This window comes from Dasypus novemcinctus, chromosome 4 (assembly GCF_030445035.2).
Source record: "Dasypus novemcinctus isolate mDasNov1 chromosome 4, mDasNov1.1.hap2, whole genome shotgun sequence".
NCBI classification, from domain to species: domain Eukaryota; kingdom Metazoa; phylum Chordata; class Mammalia; order Cingulata; family Dasypodidae; genus Dasypus; species Dasypus novemcinctus.
The window spans coordinates 3,260,186-3,281,805 of NC_080676.1; the positions used below are offsets into that span (position 1 = coordinate 3,260,186).

A 21,620-nucleotide genomic window follows, 5' to 3' on the forward strand; every position below is an offset into this window, starting at 1 on the left:
TTTTCAGTAATGTGAAACTGGATACTTGCCTTCATTCCAGTTTGAGTTCTCTGCTCTTAAAATTCAAAAATACAGAAGTTTTTCTGGCCCTAAGAATAAATGATTGTGTCTTTTCATCTTTTTTTGCCTGTCTGTTTTTTTGTTTGTTTGCTTGTTTTTTTGCTTGTTGTCTGCTTTCTTTGCAGCACAGGAACCGTACCAACACCTCCCATGTGGGAGGCAGGCACCTTAATGCTTGAGCCACATCTGCTCCGCTTTTATTTTTTAAAGTACTTAAACCTTAGAAGTTTTAGCTCTCTGTGGCCATTTCTGGAAATCTCTTTGAATCCAGTATATCTCTGCTCAGCTTTGTTTCCAAATCCCTCTATATAATGTAACTGCAGCAATATCTGGCATCTCCTGAAAATTGGACATTAGTAGATTTACAATAATAAAGGTAGCCTGTATTCAATTTATAATAACAAGGTGAAAAGAAATAGTTGAGATAAATCTGGCTTGAGGATGCTTTTCTTGAAACATCTCTGAACCACCAGGTAGTCTGGTGATTAGATGAGAATGTGACAAACAGGCTGCCTGGATTCTTCCTGACAGCTTCTTTAAAATATTACTAAAGAGTTACTAGTTTTTGGTTGTAGAAATCTCAACCAAATTCCACAAGCCAGCATTAAAACATCTGTTTTGTGTTTGGCTAAATGACTTAGTCTTTAGGTTGGCCATTAGAGGAAGACAGAATAATTTGTGGAATAAGTAATCATCTCAATATGAGTATTTAAAAAAAAAGTAAGAACCCAGAAATCTTGTTCTTTGCTTTTGGTAATTTATCAAGATTGTTCTACTTTAGGTAGACTCGCATCTTGCTGTATTTTCACATGTGAAGAATGAAAAGCCACTTGGATGCATATCGGTGTTCTTAATGGTCTGTTCTTATGTATAGGGGATTTTTGACATCCTGTGAAGCAGAACTACAGGAGCTCATGAAGCAGATTGACATTATGGTAGCTCATAAAAAATCTGAATGGGAAGGACAGACGCATGCTCTAGAAACGCGCTTGGACGTCCGGGAACGGGAACTTAAGGCTCTGAAGAGTCAGCTGGATGTGAAACACAAAGAGGTAGAGCAATTAATTCTTTCATTTTTTGGATATTTTAGCCTTTTTTTTTTTTTTTTAAGTAATTTTATTGAGACATATTCCCCTACCACACAGTCCATCTAAAGTGTACTTTTAGTGGCTTTTGGTATAATCACGGAGTTGTGCATTCATCACTCTAATCAATGTTAGAGCATTTTCATTACTCCAAAAAGAAAAATATACTACCCCTTAGCAGTCATCTCTCAAACTTTTATATTAAACATGTTTCTTAAATATTTTTTGAAGTATTTGTGTGCCAAGGTTAGCTTCTATATTGTCTTACTATAATTCTGTTGGTTTCTTTTAGAAGAAAAATTATGCATAAGAATATTAATATTTAAGTATCAATTTATCTTGGTCACATATAATAATATATAACTTTTAAAAAAATGTAAAATGATGTTTTATGATCTTTGTGTGTTCTTCATCCTATTACATGTTCCTATTAACATTCACTGAGTTTAGTGGAAATTGGTTTTAGCCTTAATTATGGCTAATGGAAAAAAAAATTAAACCCCAAATTCAATAGTTTGCCTCTGTTTGTCTTTACAATTTTTTTATTTTTTGTATTTTTCCATTGTTGATAATTAGGAGAAAGAGCAAAGAGGAAAATAAAAATCAGTTACAATCCTATCACCCATAAATTTGGTGATGTGAGGGAAAAGTTTAATAATATGTGCTGATTGTTTTCTCATAATTCAGCTGGTCAGTAAGAATTAGACTCAGTATTAAAAGGGAAGGTTAAGCGTTTGTAAATTTAAGAGTTGCTTCTAAATTTCTAGCCTTGGTGTCAATCTCAGAAGGATTGGAAAATGTAGGGAAACATTGGTCCCAAGCTCTGTGGTGATGGACTTTTCCTGTCAGTCAGATCATCACTTGTCAGTCATGCTATCAGCTTATTCAGGTACATTTTGAGCAGTGGTACTGAGATTGTGATTGTGTTGGTGACACTTACCAAAAATATTTTAGAAATGTTTCATGTAAGAAGGAAAGGGTTAGACTTGATGAAAGTATTTTTATGCTTTTCAAGGGAATCTGTTAATGGTTGGCCATTTGCACTTTGAGTCAAAGCAGTACATAGTAATATTGGCAATGTTGAATTCAGTTTTCTGTGACTGCCATTTGTCAAACTGGAGTTTATTTTAAAATTTGGGTAGGACTTTGAGAAGGTGTTTTAACATTTACCTCATGCCAAGATATAGAAGGTGGTGAAAACAGTAAATGGAATAATATTCATGTTTGATTTTTTAATTGTAACTTAGTTAGGGTCTGTGCTATTTTTCTAATGAGCTACTTTAGCTACTTATTTCTCCTTGGGCAAAACAAAAGTAGTTCTGGACAGTAAATTAAAATGATAGTGTTTTCTTGGTTAAGAAAACTAATGTATAGATAGAAATCTGAATTGTTTATTTTGTTGGAAACCTATTAAAGAAATTCCTGTGTGTGTGAATATGAGAATATTTAGTCACTCTGAGGCTAAGTTTGAACTCACTCCTGTAGCTTATGTTTTTTGGTGTCAAGGGCATTATTATCATCACTTACTACCTTATAAAGAAATTGATTGAATGGATAGGTTCCACAGTAAGGATCTGAAGATTCAAGTTTGGTCTGGGGACATATAAAATATTTAGAATTGCAGCTACCTGGTCAGTTTGCTGCTTCATTCATTGGATTCCTGATTAAGTTTCTAAAATAATGTACTTTTACCAAGCACTGGTAATGTGAGTCTGTCTCATAGAGTTTGTGAAATCGTGTTGCATTAAAACACTATTTTCAAGAATGGGTTATAACATACTTGAGCAATATGTCCATAGGAACCAAGAAATAGTACTCTAAGTGTTTTCCATTCTTATTTGTTTGAAGAATAAAAGGCTTAGGAGCAGTCAGCCTTATGGAATAATCCAGTGTTACTCAACTGATTGATCCATGATGAGATAAGGAGCTTGTATCAGAATGTAAATGAACATACTGCGTCCTTCGTTGAGAAAGTTTTGCTGTATAAAAATGTCGCTTGAACTAAGTGGTGTGTTTAGTGACAGAATTGGTTTACTTTCTGTCTCATGCTCCTTATCTTATAGTGGACTGCTGGTTGTGACTACTCCACCACTCCTGCAGCTTATAGTTGGAGAAACTCACTAGTATGAAACTTGTTTTGTGAGGTAGTGCTTTGTGTGTTTTCTTTTTTTAAAAATTTATTTATTTATTTTTGTTTTCTTATTACACTGTCGAACATGTTAATTGGTACTATCTGGTACTATTACCTTCTTTTTTTTCCCCCTTTTTTACATTGTAAGTCTTTATTTTATTACTATTTTAAAAGAAGCTTTTAGTCCATAGTTGCATTCCCCCCTTATGTTTGTCATTCCTCAGTCTTGAGGATTTGGGAATGGAGGTGCTCACTGTGCTTCCTGTTCAAAAGGGCCTCAGATCCTATGGGGTAGATGGGTGGAACTATCTTCCTTGCAGTTGTCGATACTCTCTGTTTTACGGAATCTTCGTTGTCTTTATGTGCTGTTAGCTTCTAATGACCTATGGGTTAGGTTGGCCTAATTAAACAAATAAGAAATTAAAAATCCTTGCTGAATGGTCTTGGACTTGTTAATTTTACTTTTTGAGCCTATTTTACAGTGTGTATAATTAGGATAATCCCTGTATCCCTGTGTAGTTATGAAGATTGAGTTATTTTGTAAGAAACCACTTAGAAAACAATGAATCATGTTTAAAATTCTGTTATTTCTGCTCTTATTTCTAGTATCCATACTAACAGTTTCAAACCTTGACTCCCACTTCTCTCCCTAATGCTACTCCCTTACTTTTATCCTTAAATCTCTTTTATTCACTTCCTTTTCCTTATGACATGTAAATGTAATTATGGTCATTTTGAGCCAGCCCCTTAGTATATGAATAAAATTAAGCAATCTTTCCTTACATTTAATATTTATGCTTGCCACATATACTTAATACAAAGAAAAAGCGTTCTACAACGCTCATAAGGAAAACCGGTAATCTTCTGTTCACCTCTCTGAACCTAGACTTCTTTCTTCTCTGAAACTATAAGTTCAGTGCTGTTAACTGTTTCTTTTAGTGTTTCCCAACATATTTCTAAGAACATTATACTTCTATTTCTTGATTTTTTTTTTTTTTTTTTTTTTAGTGTTAGCTATTATCTAATGATTTACTACTATGAAACATGAGAGTTTTGTTCTCTTACATACTGTGTCCATCCCCTCTTCCTACCAGGATTGTATATCATACATTTTGGTTAGATCAGTATTCAGATTTTATATTATTAATGCTAAATATTATTCACAGTTAGTTAGATAAAATAACTATGATCAAAGTTATTATACAACTTTTTGTCTGCCTGGGAATTAATATTGTCTCATTTTCATTTTTTAAAAAAAAGATTTATTTATTTATTTATTTCTCTCCCCTTCCCCTCACCCCGGTTGTCTGTTCTCTGTATCTATCTGCTGCGTCTTCTTTGTCCGCTCCTGTTGTCAGTGGCACGGGAATCTGTTTCTCTTTGTTGTATCATCTTGTGGTGTCAGCTCTCCATGTGTGCGGCACCATTCCTGGGCAGGCTGCACTTTCTTTGGCGCTGGGCGGCTTTCCTTACGGGGCGCGCACTCCTTGCGCGTGGGGCTCCCCTACGCGGGGGACACCCCTGCGTGGCAGGGCACTCCTTGCGTGCATCAGCACTGCGCATGGCCAGCTCCACACGGGTCAAGGAGGCCCGGGGTTGGTTTGAACCGCGGACCTCCCATGTGGTAGACGGACGCCCTAACTACTGGGCCAAGTCTACTTCCCTCTCATTTTCATTTGTTGTTGTTTTTTAAATGAAACTGTCCTTATTAAGTCTTCCCAAACTTTCTAACACAAGTGTAAGTCTTTTCTCAGTGTGTTCAGATATAGCATATCAGGCAATTTATCCATTTCTTTCTTTCGTTTTTTCTTTTTCTGAGAAGATATCTTTTCTGGAGCTCACCATTCTCAAATATGTATAGATTACTCTCTAGACTATTTGTATAACCTATCCCATCATGGGAACTTCTTTCACCATTATTCTGGAGGTTTTCTGTGCTTTTGTCCATTTTGTTTCTTTGCATTCTCTGTCATTTTCTTTGTAAGTTTACCCTTCATTTGGTGGATACTTTTGAGATCTTATGTTTCTGAAAATATCTTTATTCTCTTTTCATGCTGTATTAAAAATGGAGCTGGCTATAGAATTCTGTAGAAGTAAATTTCCCTCAGGATGTTTTTAGTTAAATGTGAATCTTTTGGAGTTTCACATTTGGTAGTGGCAGACTAGGTAATTTGGACTAATCCATCCACTGAAGGCAACAATTTTTTTAAAAAATCTGCTCAAAGTAGCATAGTAACAAGATAATGAAGAAATACTAGGCCACAGTCTGGACTAGGATCGAGGCCCAGGGAACTGAGCCCAAGGTTTGGGGCCATTATTTGATGAAACCAGGGGAGATCACTGAGAAGGTGAAAAGTCAAGTGGGTTTTGATGCTTTGAAGGAGTTAGGGGTATAAAGGTTTTGACATGTAGGGTAGCTCTAAACCTCCTCACTTTGGGTGGGGACCCTGAAAAGCTATACACTACGAATTAGGATGGACCAGATGCAGAATAGGCCATCTTAAGACTGCCACTTAGCTTCAAACATCTAAATCTTTGAAACTAATTTAAGGTAATTCTAGAGTGATACTGTCCCCAGGCATCTCCAAAGTGCTAGCGATTCCCAGGAAATAAATTTAAATCTTCTCCAAAGAAAGAAACACCACGCAGCATTTTAAATTATTTATTCAAATAATTTTGCAAATACAATGCTTGGCACACACTCATAAAGTAATCCTAGGCAACACAACAAAATGAAAAAAAGAAGTACTAAAAGATAGAAACAGATCCATGGCAAATCTAGATATTGGCATTATCATGCTCAGACTTTAAGATAACTATGTTTACTTTGTTCAAGGAGATAAAAAATAAGATTGAGTGCTTCAGGAAAGAATCAGACTGTTAAAAAAGGAATCAAGTGGAAATTCTAGAATTGAAAATTAGAATCACTTCAACTAAGATCTTAAAGACTAAGAGATTGGTTAACTAGAAGATAGGACAGAAGGAAATATCTAGAATAAAGCACAGACAAATGATAGAAAATATAGAAGAGAAAATAGGAAAAGAGAAGATAGAGCGAAGGTCCAAAATGTGTTTTTGGGGTCCCAGAAGGTGAGAAGAGAGAAAGAATGGGAAGAAACAATATTTGAAGAGATATTAGCTGAGATTTTGCCAAAAGAAAGGAGTACCACATATTTATGAAATACAAGAATCTTAAACAAGATAAATAAAAAGAAATATTTACCTAGGAGAAAATCTGGAAAGCAATCAGAGAAAAAAGACATATTACCTACAAAGGAAAACAATTACTAATAGCTAACTTCTTAGCTGAAATAGTGAAATCCATATATAGAAGAATGATGTTTATAAGAAAGAATAAAACTGCTGAACAAGAATTCTATACCCAGAATAAAGGTGAAATAAAGACATTTTCAGATCAACAAAAATTGAGAGAATTTGTCACTAGTAACTCTTCACTAAAGAAATACTGAAGAATCTTCTTCAGGGAGAAGAAAATTGATCCCAGTTCAAAAGATGCATGAAGCAGCAGTAAATATGTAGATAAATTGAAATGATTATTGATTATATAAAGCAACAGTAATTATAGTTTTTTAATTTAACTTAAATATAGAATTAAAATAGACATTTAACACAGGTTTTGGAGCAAATGGAATTAAAGTATTTTTAAAATATCTAGGTTGTTTGGGAAGAAATAAAACTACTAATTAACATTAGACTTTAAGTCACAAATCTCTTCTTTAATCTTAAGGGAACCATTAAAGATATGTGTTAAAAGAGTATATATCTTGCAAGGTAATAGAATAAGAAAAATAGAATGATGAAAAGTAATCAGTCCCAAAGAAGTCAAGAAAGGAGAGGAAAAAAGGAACATAAATCTATCATCTTACTAAGTGCTATTTGTACTTAGTAAGTTTAAATCCAAATACATCTTTTAAATGTAAATGGATTAAAAGGCCTAATTAATAGGTAAAAATTGTCCAGTGGGATAAAAATAATTAAACCTGGCTATATGCTCTTTATAAAGATACAGCCAGATCAAAAAGTAAAAGGTAAAATAAAAAGTTATACAAATACTTTGAATGGAAAGATGGTGTAACTATATTCATATCAGAAAAAAATGTACTTGAAACAAAGAGCATTTCTAAAGATGATAAAGAACATTTCATAGTGATAAAATATGAAATTTCAGGACATGTAACTGTAGCAAACATTTTTTTTTTTTTGTGCCCAATACCAAATTGGCCTCTTTGTATTATCTTAGCTATTATAGTCAGCTCTGCACAATGCCAGCATCCCTTATCACGATAGCTTTCTCTTTGCAATCCTGGGAAGCTGGTGATATGAAATCTGGAAGTATTGAGGAGTTAACACTCCCAGGGTAATCCTCAAACAGTGGAGGATTTGGAATTGGTAGATTAATTCCCCAGCTTCCCATACCTCCAAGAGACACATTCTGTTCAGTTCTTGGGTGGGTCTGCAGTGGAATTCAGCCCTGGTTGCTTACTGCAGTAATCGGCTCAACAACACACACTGTGCTGGCTTTCCTTTCTTCCCTGTTTTGCTCTCCCTGTTCCGTCATGAAGCTTTCTGGGATCACCTTCAAGTAAATTACCTGCCCTGAAGTCTATGTCTCAGGCTATATTTCTGAGGAACTCAAACAAAAATCTAAATTTGTAAGTATCTAATAAAATAGTCAAAGAAATTTTTCTCTCCCTCATTGATATGCATAAACTGACAGAACTACAAGGAGAAATAGATGAAGCACAGTTACAGCTGGGGATTTTAGTACTTCTCTTAGTAATTGACTGATGGAACAAGAGACATACATCTGTAAGGTTATAGATTTGAGCAACATGAGCATCATGCTTGACCTAATTGATATATATATATATCATGTGATATACACGTATATAAAACATTTTACGCCAAAACCGCAGCGTATACAAAATTCACCATATGCTAGGCCATAAACTAAATCTCAACATAATTTAATGGCTCGAATCAGAGAGTATCTTTTTCTGAGCATAATGGAATCAAGTTTGGAAAATATAACTGGAAAATCTTCATGTGCTTGAAAGTGTAGACCTAAAGCTCTAAATAACTAATGGGTCAAAGAAGAAATCACAGTGGAAATAAGAAAATACATTGAATTGAGAGATAATGAAAAAAAATTACCATCAGAACTTGTAGGGTGAAGATAAAGTAGCTCACAGGGAAATTTATAGCCATAGATGCATATATGATCAAAGAAGAACAGCTGAAAATAATGAGAATAATGAAAATAATTCATCTCAAGAGGTTAGGAAAAGAAGAGTTTGATAAACCCAAAGAATGCACACTAAGAAAAGAAAAAAACCTTGGAAATAAGCTTTTGGAAAATAATATACTATGAGAACACATCCAAAAGAAAGCTGGTGTAACTACAGTAACATCAGACAGAGTAAACATTAAGACCAAAATATACTAGGGATATAGGAAATAAAAATAGAGGTAAAGGAAAACTTAAAAATGATGACAGGTCGATCACCAGATTTGCTTTAATAATACTAAATTTGTAAGTACTTAATAACATACCTTTTAAAATATGTAAAGCAAAAATTGACAGAATTCGAAGGGAAAATTAAATTCACAGTAATTATGGGAGACTTTAACACAACTCCCTTAATAATTGAAGAAACAAGAAGACAACAAATAGGTAAGGTGAGGATTTGATCAAAATTAAAAACTTGAACTAATTAACTTATGTTGAACTTTTACCTAATGACTGCATAATATGCATTCTTTTCAAGTGAACAGTGAACATTCACCGCTGCTGCCACAAAGCAGGTGTCAGTGCATTTCAAAGGATTGAAATCACATGTTTTCTGACAATAGTGTATTTAAACTAAGAAATCAATTACTAAAAAAGCTAGAAAATCCCCAAATGCTTTGAAATTAAGCAGTATACTTTTAAATAACCCATGGGTTAAGAGGAAAACACAGTGGAAATTGGAAAATATTTTGGGCCAAATGCTAATGAACATGCCACATATGAAAACTTGTGTGATGCAGCTAATACAGTGCCAAGGAAGAATTTTATAAATAAATACGTATAAATATAAAGATAAAACTATAAAGATGGGTAGCAAGTAAGAAGGACTGAAATTCAGTGATCTAAGCATCCATTTCCAAAAATTATAAAAGTCACAGCACAATGAAACTGAGAAAGGTGCAGAAATTCATGAAGTCAAAATAAAAAATAAATGTGTAAGAGAAGATGATCAAAGCCATAATTGGTCTTTTGAAAAAAAAATTATCACTGGTAATACTCATCAAGAAAAAAGAGAGAAAAAAATAACTGTTAGCAATTAAAACAAGGACATTGTTACAGATCTTTAGGAAAGTACAAAGGATATAAGAAGGTATTAGGAGTGACTTTATACTAAAAATGAATATTTAATTGTAATGGAAAAATTTCTAGGAAAACAGCACACAAATAAGGTTGAAACCTGTGGATGGTACTTCATTAAAGAAATCCAATCTGTTACTGAAAAACCTTCTCATAGAGAATCTCCCAGACTCAGTTAGCATCAGTGGTAAATTTTACTAGTTATTTTAAGGAGTTAAAAGCATCAGTCTTGTACAGTGTATTCCAGAGAATAGAAAAAAAAAGGGTACACTTTCCTAGCTCCTTCTATGAAGCATTAACCTTGATTTCAAAACCTAACAAGGACATAAGTGAAAAGGAAAATTAGATGCCAATTTCACGAACATGAATGCTAAAATGTTTAAGAAAATAATAGCCAATTGAATCTACCAATATATAAAAAGGATATTACACCATAACCTAATTAGTTTTATTCTAGGCATGCAAAATTGGTTTAATGTTTATAAATCAATCAGTATAACATATTACATTATCAGAGGAAAAAAACCTACAATTATCCCAAATGATTCAGGAAAAAGACTTAATAAAATTCAACCTCCATTTATGGTAAAAACAAAACAAAACAAAACAAAAACCTATTAGCAAACTAGTAATAAACTGGAGTTCCTTAATCTGATAAAGGGTATACAAAAAGCACATAGCAAGTAACATTACTGGTAAAACAATAAAAACTTTCCTTCAGAGATTGTGAATGAGATAAGCATGCCTAGTATTACCTGTCCCCCCCCCCTTCATTATTGTGGATGTTTAACTAAGTTTATAAATCAGGAAAAATAAAATATTTAAAGATTAGAAATAAATACCACTGCAGTTATTAGCATATGACTTTATTGCATATATAGAAAACCCCAAGAATCTACAAATTGTTAGAATTTTTAAGTGGATTTAGCAGAGTTGTTGACTTTAAGGTTAATATACATGACTTAACTGTATCTTCTATACCAGCAATGAGCAATTAAAAATGAAATTTTCAAAAGATACCATTGATAAGAGTAACAAAAAAAGCACCCAATATGTTAAATTCAGTGAAATATGTGCAAGAAAGCTTTAAAGTATAGATAAAAATGAAAAAAAATGGAAATAAAAGGAGGGATAGTCAGTGTTGCTGGATAGGAAGGCTCAATATTTTAAGGTATTTGTTCCACTGAAACTGATCTATAGATTCAGTGTTTTCCCAATCAAAACTCTAGCATATTTTTTAGTGAAAAATGAAAAGCTTGATTCTCAAATTTATATGTAAGTAGCCAAGACAATTTTAATGAAGATAAACGAAGTTGTAGGTGTTAAACTACCAGACAATAAGACTTACTGAATTAAGACCATGTGATATTTTTAAAAAGTTGATTTATTGAAGTATATCACTCATACATAAACATACATAAATAATAAGTGTATAATAATAGTTGTGAACTTACAAAACAAACATATACAACATCATACAGGACTCGCGTAACTCACCCTACCACCAATAACTTGCATTGTTGTTAAACCTTTTTAACTAATGATTAAAGAGCGTTGTCAAAATATTACTACTAACCAAAGTACTTTTCCCCCAACCAACTCTATTATTCTTATCTTTATATCATTTATTTATGAACATACATAAACAATTAAGTGTATAGTAAAAGTTGTGAACTTACAAAGCAAACTGCATAACATCATACAGGGGTCCCATACATCAACCGTCCGCCAACACCTTATATTCTCGTGAGACGTTTGTTACAAATTATGAAAAAATATTGTCAAAATCTTACTACTAATCATAGTCCTTATCTTACATTTGGTGTATTTTTCCCCCAACCCACCCTATTGTTATTTTTTAAATATATTTTTTGTGACAGAAGTTGTAAACTTATAAAACAATCATGCACATGTGCAGAATTCCCAAACAACACCACTCCATCAACACACCACACTGTGGTGGAACATTTGCTACAGATCATACCATCTGATGGTCTATAGTGTACATTTGGCTCACATTTTCCATACTGCCTCATTATCAACACAGTATATCTTTCTCATAGATGCAAGAATATATATTATTACTGCTAACCTCAGTCCATAGATCACTCCAGCTGTATTTTCCAATGCTTCTTCACATTCCCAACACTCTGCAGTAGTGATGTACATTTGCTCTATCTCACAAAGGACACTCTTGCATCTGTACCATCAACCACAATTCTCATCCACCTCTTGGTTTACTGTGCTATTCAGTTCCTAGATTATTCTCTAGCATTCTGCCAGTTGGCATTTACATACCTAGACTACCATTTTCAGCCACATCCCCATTTATAAACTAGCTGTTACTCACTATATGTTAAAATCCACTCTATACATTTCCACACTTTTACAGTAAAGCTAATTAAAACTTCTATATACATTAAACATCAGTTGTCCATCTTAGCCCTCCTATTATCTCCTTTAATAATCCACTACCTACCAGGTCTTGAAGATATTTTCCTACAGTTTCTTCCAGAAGCTTTATGGTTCTTGCTTTTATTTTTAGGTTTTTGATTGATTTTGAGTTAATTTTTGGATAAGGTGTGAGATAGGGTCCTCTTTCCTTCTTTCAGCTATGGATACCCAATTTTTTCAGCACCATTTGTTGAATGGACTGTTCTGCCTGAGCTGTGTGGGTTCGACAAACTAATCAACAATCACTTGACCAAACATGTGAGGGTCTGTTTCTGAACCATGGTTCCTATGGTCTATGTATCTGTCTTTATGCCAGTACCATGCTGTTTTTACCGCTATAGCTAGGTAATAGGATTTAAAGTCTGGAGACAAGAGTTTGCTTTTTCCTTTTTATGGTGTTTCTGGCTATTTGGGACCCTTACCCCTCCAAATAAATTTGATGATCATGTTTTCAATTTTGTTTTAATGTTGGTGGAATTTTTGTCAGGATTGCATTGAATCTGTGTATCAATTTGAGTAGAATTGACATCGTATTGATATTTAGTCTCCCAATCCATGAGCATGGAATGTTCTTCCAGTTATTTAGGCCTTTTTTGATTTGTTTTAACATTGACTTGCAGTTTTCTGAATACAAGTGCTTTACATCATTGGTTAAAATTATTCCTGACTATTTGAGTTTTATCTGTCACATTTTATTTTCACCACTCTTTTGATACTTTGTTACTTTTATTGATATAATCATCATTTCTAGACTCTCTTCCAGGCCTCTCTCTCCTTTCTTTTCAGGCTCTAGCACATCCTTTAGTATTTCCAGAAAATCTGGTCTCTTGCTTAGAAATTCTCTTAGATTCTGTTTATCTATGAATATTCTAATCTTGCCCTCGTTTTTGAAAGACAGTCTTGCTGGATATAAGATTCTTGGCTGGAAGTTTTTCTCTTGTGGTATCTTAAATATATCAGACAGCTGTCTTCTTGCCTCCATGATTTCTGGTAAAAAGTCAGCACTTAATCTTATTGGGTATCCCTTATATGTTATGCATTGCTTTTCTCTTGCTGTTCTCAGAATTCTCTCTTTCTTTTTGGCAGTTGACATTCTGATGGGTATGTGTCTCTGAGTTGATCTATTCTGATTTTTTTGGATGGGAGTATGTTGTGCTTCTTGGACATGGATGCCTATATCCTTCAATAGGGTTGGGAAATTTTCTACCATTATTTTTTCAAATATTCCTTCTGCCCCTTTTCCCTTCTCCTGGGACACCTGTGACACGTATGTTTGCATGCCTTTTGCTGTCATTTAGTTCCCTGAGACCTTGTTCAATTTTTTCCATTCTTTTCTTCATCTGTTCTTTTGTATGTTCACTTTCAGAGGCCATTTCTTCAAGCTCACCAGTCCTTTCTTCTGCCTCCTCAAATCTGCTATTACATGATTCCAGTGTTTTTAAAATTTCATTTATTGTACCTTTCATGCCCATAAGGTCTGCTATTTTTTGATGTATGCTTTCAGATTCTTCTTTGTTCTCATCTAGTGTCTTCTTAATATCCTTAATCTCTTTAGCTATCTCATTGAGTTTATTGAACATCTATGATTAGTTGTCTCAACTCCTTTATGTCATCTGGAGGCTTATCTTGTTCCTTTAAGTGAGCAAGCTTCCTGTTTCTTGGTGTGGATTGTAATTTTTTGTTGGTGTCTTGGCATCTGGCTTACTAGAGTATTTATTCTGGGTGCAGTTTTTCTCTTTAGTTTAGGGCTTCTTGTCCTTTCTCCATTGCTGATTGTGCAGTAGGAGCCAAGGTTGTAATTGGTGCTATAAGCTGTGGAGGCTCAAGCTGCCTTCATTGCGCCAGGGACCAAGGAAGCTTCTTCCAACTTTTTCCTTTGCCAGGGGTAGGGACAAAGTCACAGCTGTGTGGAATGATCCAAGTCATGCAGGCCTAGACTGTAGTTGCCCAGAGAAATTGGTGAAGCTTCATGTCCCTTTCTCCCCTGCTGGGGGCAGGGATGGAGCTGCAGGTGTGGGCAGCAGTCAATGCAGTACGAGTCCAAGATGACGGCAGTTGCTCCGTAGACTTCCGATTACTCAGTCTGTGCCAGCCAAAAGTACCTGCAATTATCTGGATAGGCTGGTGCAGGGTCTGCCAGCCTCCTCTCTGCCAGAGGCAGGGCTGAAGCCTAGGCTAGGGCTGTGTCTGATCTGGGTGAAAGAAACTGGTTTCTCCCATCACTATGATTTTCAGTCAGCCCCACCTCCCCTCAGGCTGGGGGTGGAGTCAAAATGGCAGCCATTGGCCTCTTTCCAACTTGGACAGATTCATACCCCAGCTATTCCCAGGGTTATGCCTTAGCCAGCTGAGTCTACCAATCAGTAGCTGAAATAGTAGCATTTCCTGTTAGCTGACTTGGGTCAGTTCAACGAACTGGAGAGTAGGAGTTGCAACTCTGCTGAGGCTCAGGGCCCAGCTAGCACATGGCCAGTCCAGAGATTCAAGTCTCCTGAGTATACACCAACCCCAGCACCAACCACAGGTTCAGTAAAAGTGACAGAAGAGGCATGTGTAGAAAAGTCACATCTGAGTCCAACTCCGTCACACTCAGAAACACAAATTCCAAAGTAGGGCCCACTGGCAAGGCACTGAACTCCAGAGCCATCTGCCATGACCATAGAACCTGTGTGTCTCCGTAGCCCTCAGAGCACCAGTACCTGGGGTTGTGTCTACTTTGGTTATCTCTGGGATCCTGCTGAGACTTGCATAAGCGCGACCCCTCTGATGACCTCCTGACTCTTTTTTGAAGACTCTTAGCCATATAAAGTCATTTGTCTTTACAATTTCCTCTTTGTATTCAAGGTCTTTTTCTGGTTGAATCACCAATTAGAGATTGGTAGTAATCCCTCGGTGCCAGGGAGGCTCATCCCCAGTAGTCATGTCCCATGATGGGGGGAAGGTAATGCATTTACATGCTGAGCTTGAATTAGAGAGTGGCCACATTTGAGCAACATGGAGGCTCTCAGGAGGTGATTCTTAGGCACCCTCTAGCTCTAGGCCTAGTTGAAATTTCGGGCACATAGATTGATAAGCATGGTCATCAGTATCAAGGGCTCATTATTGGACCATCCTTCACTGGTCTTTATCCTTGCTCTTTGGGGATTGTTGCTCTTCTATTGGGGAATGTGACATAGCTCCCCTGGCTAGGAACTCAGCACTCCCTCAGCTGTCATTTGTAACTGTAACTACTATGAAAATATACAATGAATATCTGAACATTTTATGTACCCTATATACATGCCCTGGATAACTCCCTCTCAACCATGTGTCCCCCATCAGTTAACACCCCACACCAGCAGTCCTCCCCTGCCATAGTTGAACCCCTCTGTGGTCCAAAACACCTTAAAAAATGAAGCCTATTGTATTGCCAAATTCAATTAATAGGAAAATGAAATGGTAATGATGGGTTTAAAGAGTAGATATAGAACACATACTAATTTAGAAAAACTAAAATAAAGTAAAAATAAATTGGGGTATTAAAAAAAGAAAAATATCATAAAACTTTGTTTTTGATGTTTTGCCTTTTATCACTATAATAGGTGTTGCCCTGTATGTACCCTGGCAAGGCAATTTCTTTCATTTCTTCCTCATTGTCTACATCCTTTTTTTTAATTTTTAATTTTGTCTTCAAAAAAGTTTTAGATCACAGTAAAGTCACATATACAATATAGGGAACTCCCATATATCCAACATCAAACCCTTTTTCCCCTTTCCCAGCAATGATCTTTTTATATGTTCATGTTATATTTGCTGCAGCTAATATCAGATATTGAAACCTAGCTACCAAACATGGTTCCATTTTGGTTTACATTATGATTTATATTTTAGACTGCACAGTTTTCTAAATTATTAGTTACATTATGGTTTGCATTTTAGCCTATAGACTTTTAAACATTTTTGGTGAAGTTAGCATCTCCTATATCCATTAGTGCACAATCTTGTGGAAGGAACACTTCCATTGCCCCCCAGTTACCCTGCTTCCATCTATTCTATTCTCTCCCCCTCTCCTCAGGGCCCACAGTGACAACCAAGCCTCACTGTCTCTCTGAATTTAAGGTGAGTCTCTTGTAAACAGCATATAGTTGGGTCATGGTTGTTTTGTGTGTTTTTCATTTGCGTGTCAGTAAAGCTTTATTTATAAAAATAGGCAGGTGACCTGTAGGCAGTATATATATATTTTCACCCCAACCCTATAGTATAAAAGTATTAGAAGAAACCAAGGTGAATGGTTCTGATAGAAAAGGCATTAAGGCAAACAAAACAAAAGAAACAAAAAAAAAAAGCCTGCAAATCAACAAGAACACTACAATCCAGTAGAAAAATGGGGAAGGCTTTTGAACAGGCATTTTGCAAATAGGAAAACAGATTTTCAGCCTCCCTAGTAATTAGAGAAATACCAGTTAAAGCAATAGCAGGATACCATTTGGCAACCATATTGGCAAAAATTAAGTTTCACACCATCAAGTGTTAATGAGAGTGTGGGGAAATATAGCCTCCAACACAGGTAGAGATAGCATAAATTAGCACAATCAGATGAGTTTAATTTGGCAATTTTTCTTGAAATTTAAAAATCACATTTCCTAAAGCTTGAGCATCCTTCTACTTAATTTGTATTTGAATTAAATACAAATTGTCTTTGTGCAGTGAAAAGATATACAAGGATGTGTAATGCACGATTCTTATTAAGGGTGAAAAAGTGGAAGAATTAAGGTGTCTAGAAGAGGGGAACAGCTAAATACACACTGCACATATTCATAAATTGTATATTGAACTGCTTTTATAAAAATGAGGTGGCTCCATAGCAGTCAACTGAAGGTGGTTTTCCCCAGGGGGCATTTGAGGATGTCTGGAGACAGTTTTGGCTGTCCTGACAGGAAGTAGGGTGTGCTGTTGACATCTAGTGAGTAGAGACCAATCTGTTAAACATCTTGCAACATCCCCACTGCAGAGAACAAACTGACCCCAAGTATCAATGTTGCCGAGGTTGAGAAACCCTGGTCTATATGGATCAATATGGATTTCACTCCAAGACATTGAATGAAGTCAAGTTGCAGGAGGATCCCTAGGTGGCAGTCTGATCTCTGTTAAAACACAATACTCTTTATATTTGTTATACATGGGTTTGCATTTGTTCATATGCCACAGACATACAAAGATCTGGAAGGAAGTCCATCAATGCTTGCGTGGCAGACATGCCTTATTTGCAGCATTTTGATGATCTAATGAGAAGAAATGAATATTCCTTCATTATTTAATTTTTTCATCTATTATTAAGAAATTTATCCACTCCTTGGTATATATATCCAAGAGAAATGAAAACACTTCTGTACACAAAAACTTGTATACAGATGTTCATCACAGCATCGTGCACAATCCCAAAAGGAGGAAACTACCTGTGTTCCTCCATTGTCATGATCTAGCCACACAGTGTAATATCATTCAGCCATAAAAAGGAATGAAGTTCTGATGCATGTGACAACATGGATGATCCTCAAAACCATCAGCCTAGTGAAGGAAGCCACACACAAAGGACCACACATTTTGTAATTCCATCCCATGAAATAGAATAGACAGATCTGTAGAGAAGAGGGCAGATTGATGGTAGTGTATTGGGGGGGAGGACTGGGAGGTGATACCTACAGGGTATGGGGTTTCCTCTGGGGATGATAAAAGTGTTCTGAAATCAACAGTGGTGATGGTTGCACCTATCTGTGAGTATATTAAAATCTGTTGAATGGTGCACTTTAAGTGGGTAAATTGTATGGTGTATGAATTATATCTCAATAAAGCTATTTTAAAAAGAGATAAAAAGAAATTTAATTTACCCTAGTGGGTAAAGGGAGGTGGAGGGCATATCCGGCTGCCTCCTCAGCCCCAGTAGGCCCTGTCTGTGGGTCATGCTTTTTAATCCATTCTGCCTATGTTTGCCTTTTGACTGGAGAGTTTAATCCATTTACATTTAAAGTCACTGCTGATAATGAAGGACTTTCTTCTACCGTTTTGCTATTTGGTCAGTCTTATACCTTTTCTGTCCCTCAGATCTTTTGTTGATGCCTACTCTCATATTTACTTGACTCTTTTTTTTAAACATTTTTAGCCCCTCTCATTTCTTTCTGTATGTATTTTTCATATATTTTCTTTGTGGTTATCATGAGTCTTAAATTTAACATCCTCAATCTATGACACTCTTGTTTGATTTCATACCAGTTTAACCTCACAAGCATACACAGTGTTTCTGTATCCTTCTGTCCCCCCACCTTTTTCTGTACTCTGTACAAATTATAAATTATGTCTTTTACATTGTATGTCCAAAGCCATACATATATCATTACTTTTTTATGAATTTGCATTTTAGAACCTTTAAAAGAAGTAAAATGTAGCGTACATACCAAAAAAGACAAAACAATTATACTGGCATTTGTAAGTACTCACGGTTACCTTTACTGGAGGTCTTTCTATCTCTCCATGGCTTTGAACCACTGTCTAGTGTCCATGCCCTTCTCTCTGCTTGTAGGGCAGGTCTAGTGGTGGCAAATTACCTCAGCCTTTTTAAAAAAAATCTGGGAATGTCATATTCACTCCCTAATTTTTGAAGGCCAGTCTTGCCAGATATAATCTTATTGTGTATGTGAGGGGGCTTGTACTTGTGTTAGGAGTAGGAGGGTATAGGGGTGGGTATGAAATATAATGGTGTCTTGTTATCTTTATTAGGAATAACAGTTACCACTCAGTGATGAAGTTTGTCTTCAAGTCTAAGGTAGCATGGATCTAGGGGTCTCCTTCTAGGTAATATGCTGCTGCTTTCTTTCTTTCTTTCTTTCTCTGTCTTTTCCAAAAGCTGATGCTTATTTCTGCTGGTCAGCATGTTTGCCTCTACTACCTATATTCTCTTTACTTTCTAATTTTGCATCTTTTAATAGGTCCTAAGCTAGGTAATGTGAATAACTATGACATTTAACTTGTCCTAAAGAAGCAGATGAGTCCTCAAGATCTTTAGCAAAGCTAAGTAGGTAGGCTTACGGTCAGTTGTTTTTTTTTTTTTTCCTTTTTTTAAAACCACCTCCCCCCGCCCCCCCCCCCCACTTATGAAAGCAATAGCCATTGGAGAAAATTTGAAAAAGACAGAGTAGGAAGAAGAAAATAGGATAACCTATAATACCATGAGCTACAAATAACAAGTATTAACATTTTTTATATTTTCTTTAAGCTGTAAAAATCTTTCACGTAATTGGGATTTTAGTGGGTTTTTAAAGATATCCTTATGTTTTTACAATTGGTAAACATTTTGCATGTTAACTTCAGAAACATTATAATGTTTGCATAGTGTATCACTATTCATTAAAAATATCCTTATTTTTAAACATTTCAACATTGCTTCCAATTTTTTTTCAGCTTTTATAAGACAACAGCATGTGTGTGAACAATTTTTTTTTTTTTTTAACATCTACATTTATTTTCTTAACTTGGATCCCTAGGAGTGAAATTACTAGGTCAACGTTAAAAATACTTTAGGGTTGCTTACTAGAAAGATTATTGTGCTTTGTATTTCTTCAAATACTTTATAGGTCTCTGACTCAGAATAATTGCCCCATATGAGTGTTATTTTATTAAAATCTTTGCCAATTTTATAGCTATTAAATGCCACTGGGTTTAAATTTTCTTCCCCTAGTGGTGTTAATGAAGACCTTTTTCATATACTATTGGGTATTTATGTTTTTATGGAAATTATTTTTCTTCTTGAGTTATTTTTTATTGAATGTTTAACAGTTTTTAAAAATTTGATTTGTATTTGTAAGAGTTTTTTATACTAATGATTAAAGCCCCTTTGATATATTTTTGTAAATTTTTCTCATTTTTTTTGTCTTTTAGTTTTGTTCATGGGATTTTAAAAAAATACAGAAAATTTATGTTTTTACATAGTCAAATCTATCATTTTTAAAAGACTTTTCCATTAGTTTTAAGCCCAGAAAGTTCCCCTCCATTAAGAAAGCCAGTAAACATTAACTTAGATCTTTTTTTTTTAAGTGGAGTTTTATCTTTTTCATTTTGTTGGCTAGATTTATCCATTCTTCTAGTTCAAACTTAAGAATCAATTTTTAAGTTTCCAAAAATCCTACCAGCATTTTTCTATTCCATCACCTTCTTATTCTTAAAAGAAGTATATTTCTAGTTTAAAAAAAATTATATTTCTAGTATTTAATATTGTGATTTCCATACTGAGGTTACTGCCTCCTGTCCCTTGTTCCATACCTACTCCACCCCACTCCAGGTTATCAATGGATGAAGTTCTAACTGGTTATCAAAAAGACAGAGAGCAATACTGATGGAGTTGAGGGCTGGCATGTATAGCTGGGGCTGATAGGAAACCACTGACAAATGGGTTAGGATGACTTCTGTACTCTGGTTGGTAGAACTTATTTCTCTGAAGTAGGGCAAATGGTAAAGCATGTACAATCTTGCTATTGTCTTCCTGTTGAACATTATTATTCAGCACTTTGGTGTGTGGAAATTATTCTTGAGGTCTGGTAAATTTTTGTTCAGTATTCTTAGTTTCCAAGGTTCTTATAACTTTATATCTCTTCCAAATTTTTTCATGAGGTGTTTCTGTTTGTTTGTTTGTTTGTTCTGCAGCAGTTGTTTGTTCTCCATTTTTTGGCAGTGTTTTTGGATGATTAAAGTAACTAGATATTTGATTTCCTGAGAAGTAGGGTATTATATGTAGACATTTGAGTTGTATTTACAATTGAATACAAAAGTTACTTCCTATTTTATCCCTCAGGAATATTGTTTCAGTGCTAATAATGAAAAATACTCCCACCTATCTGTTTTTAGGTTGGAATGTTACGTGAGCAGGTAGAAAAACATGAGAAGGTCAAGCAAGAAATGGCCATGGAATATAAACAGGAGTTGAAGAAACTACATGAAGAAGTAAGATTTTAATTCTCTTATATGTTGTATAATTATGTCTTTTTAACCCATAAGAATTTTGTTAACAAATCAGTTTCATAAAGTGGGAAGTATATATTGCATGGGAGATATGGAGTGAAAATTTATTTCTCTCTTCTTGAATCCAGGCATAGACTCTTGCTTAATTATATGTTTGATACTACTTAGAGCATGGATTCTAAAATGTGCTTCTTGGTTGAGTACTTGAAAGAAATAGATCCATTTTTTAATAATACTATGAATAGCAACACAAATATTATATTTAATATTTTAACTTTTGAATTAAATCATTTACTACATTTTAAATAATGAAGCTCCAAAGGTTTAAAAAAAGGCTTTTGGTATTATAAACTCTAAAATAAGTAAATCTTACCTTTAACTCAATTTTATTATTCAGGTTTGGGGAAAAACTGCTTTTATTTTAATTCCAAAGTACTTCTTTCCTGCTTATTGAATACCAGTGTTCCGTAGGAGAATGGCTTGAGAACCATATGCCTATAGGGAAGAAAAAGAT

At 35.0% G+C, this 21,620-nt stretch overlaps 1 protein-coding gene across 15 annotated transcripts in view; it reads left to right on the forward strand.

Moving 5' to 3' along the window:
• CEP63 (centrosomal protein 63) overlaps positions 1-21,620 on the forward strand; it is an 81,541-nt gene that overhangs the window by 15,009 nt on the left and 44,912 nt on the right. For 14 of the 15 annotated variants that reach the window (XR_011648560.1, XR_011648561.1, XR_011648563.1 and 11 more), the window contains 2 exons: positions 935-1,112; positions 20,993-21,088. Coding sequence is in view for 11 of the 15 variants with exons in the window: in XM_058294984.2 (XP_058150967.1) it covers positions 935-1,112; positions 20,993-21,088 (274 nt within the window). In the remaining 4 variants the exon portion in view is untranslated. Of the gene's footprint in view, positions 1-934; positions 1,113-16,177; positions 16,217-20,992; positions 21,089-21,620 lie in introns of those variants that run through there. The other variant, XM_058294987.1, reaches the window with a different exon arrangement.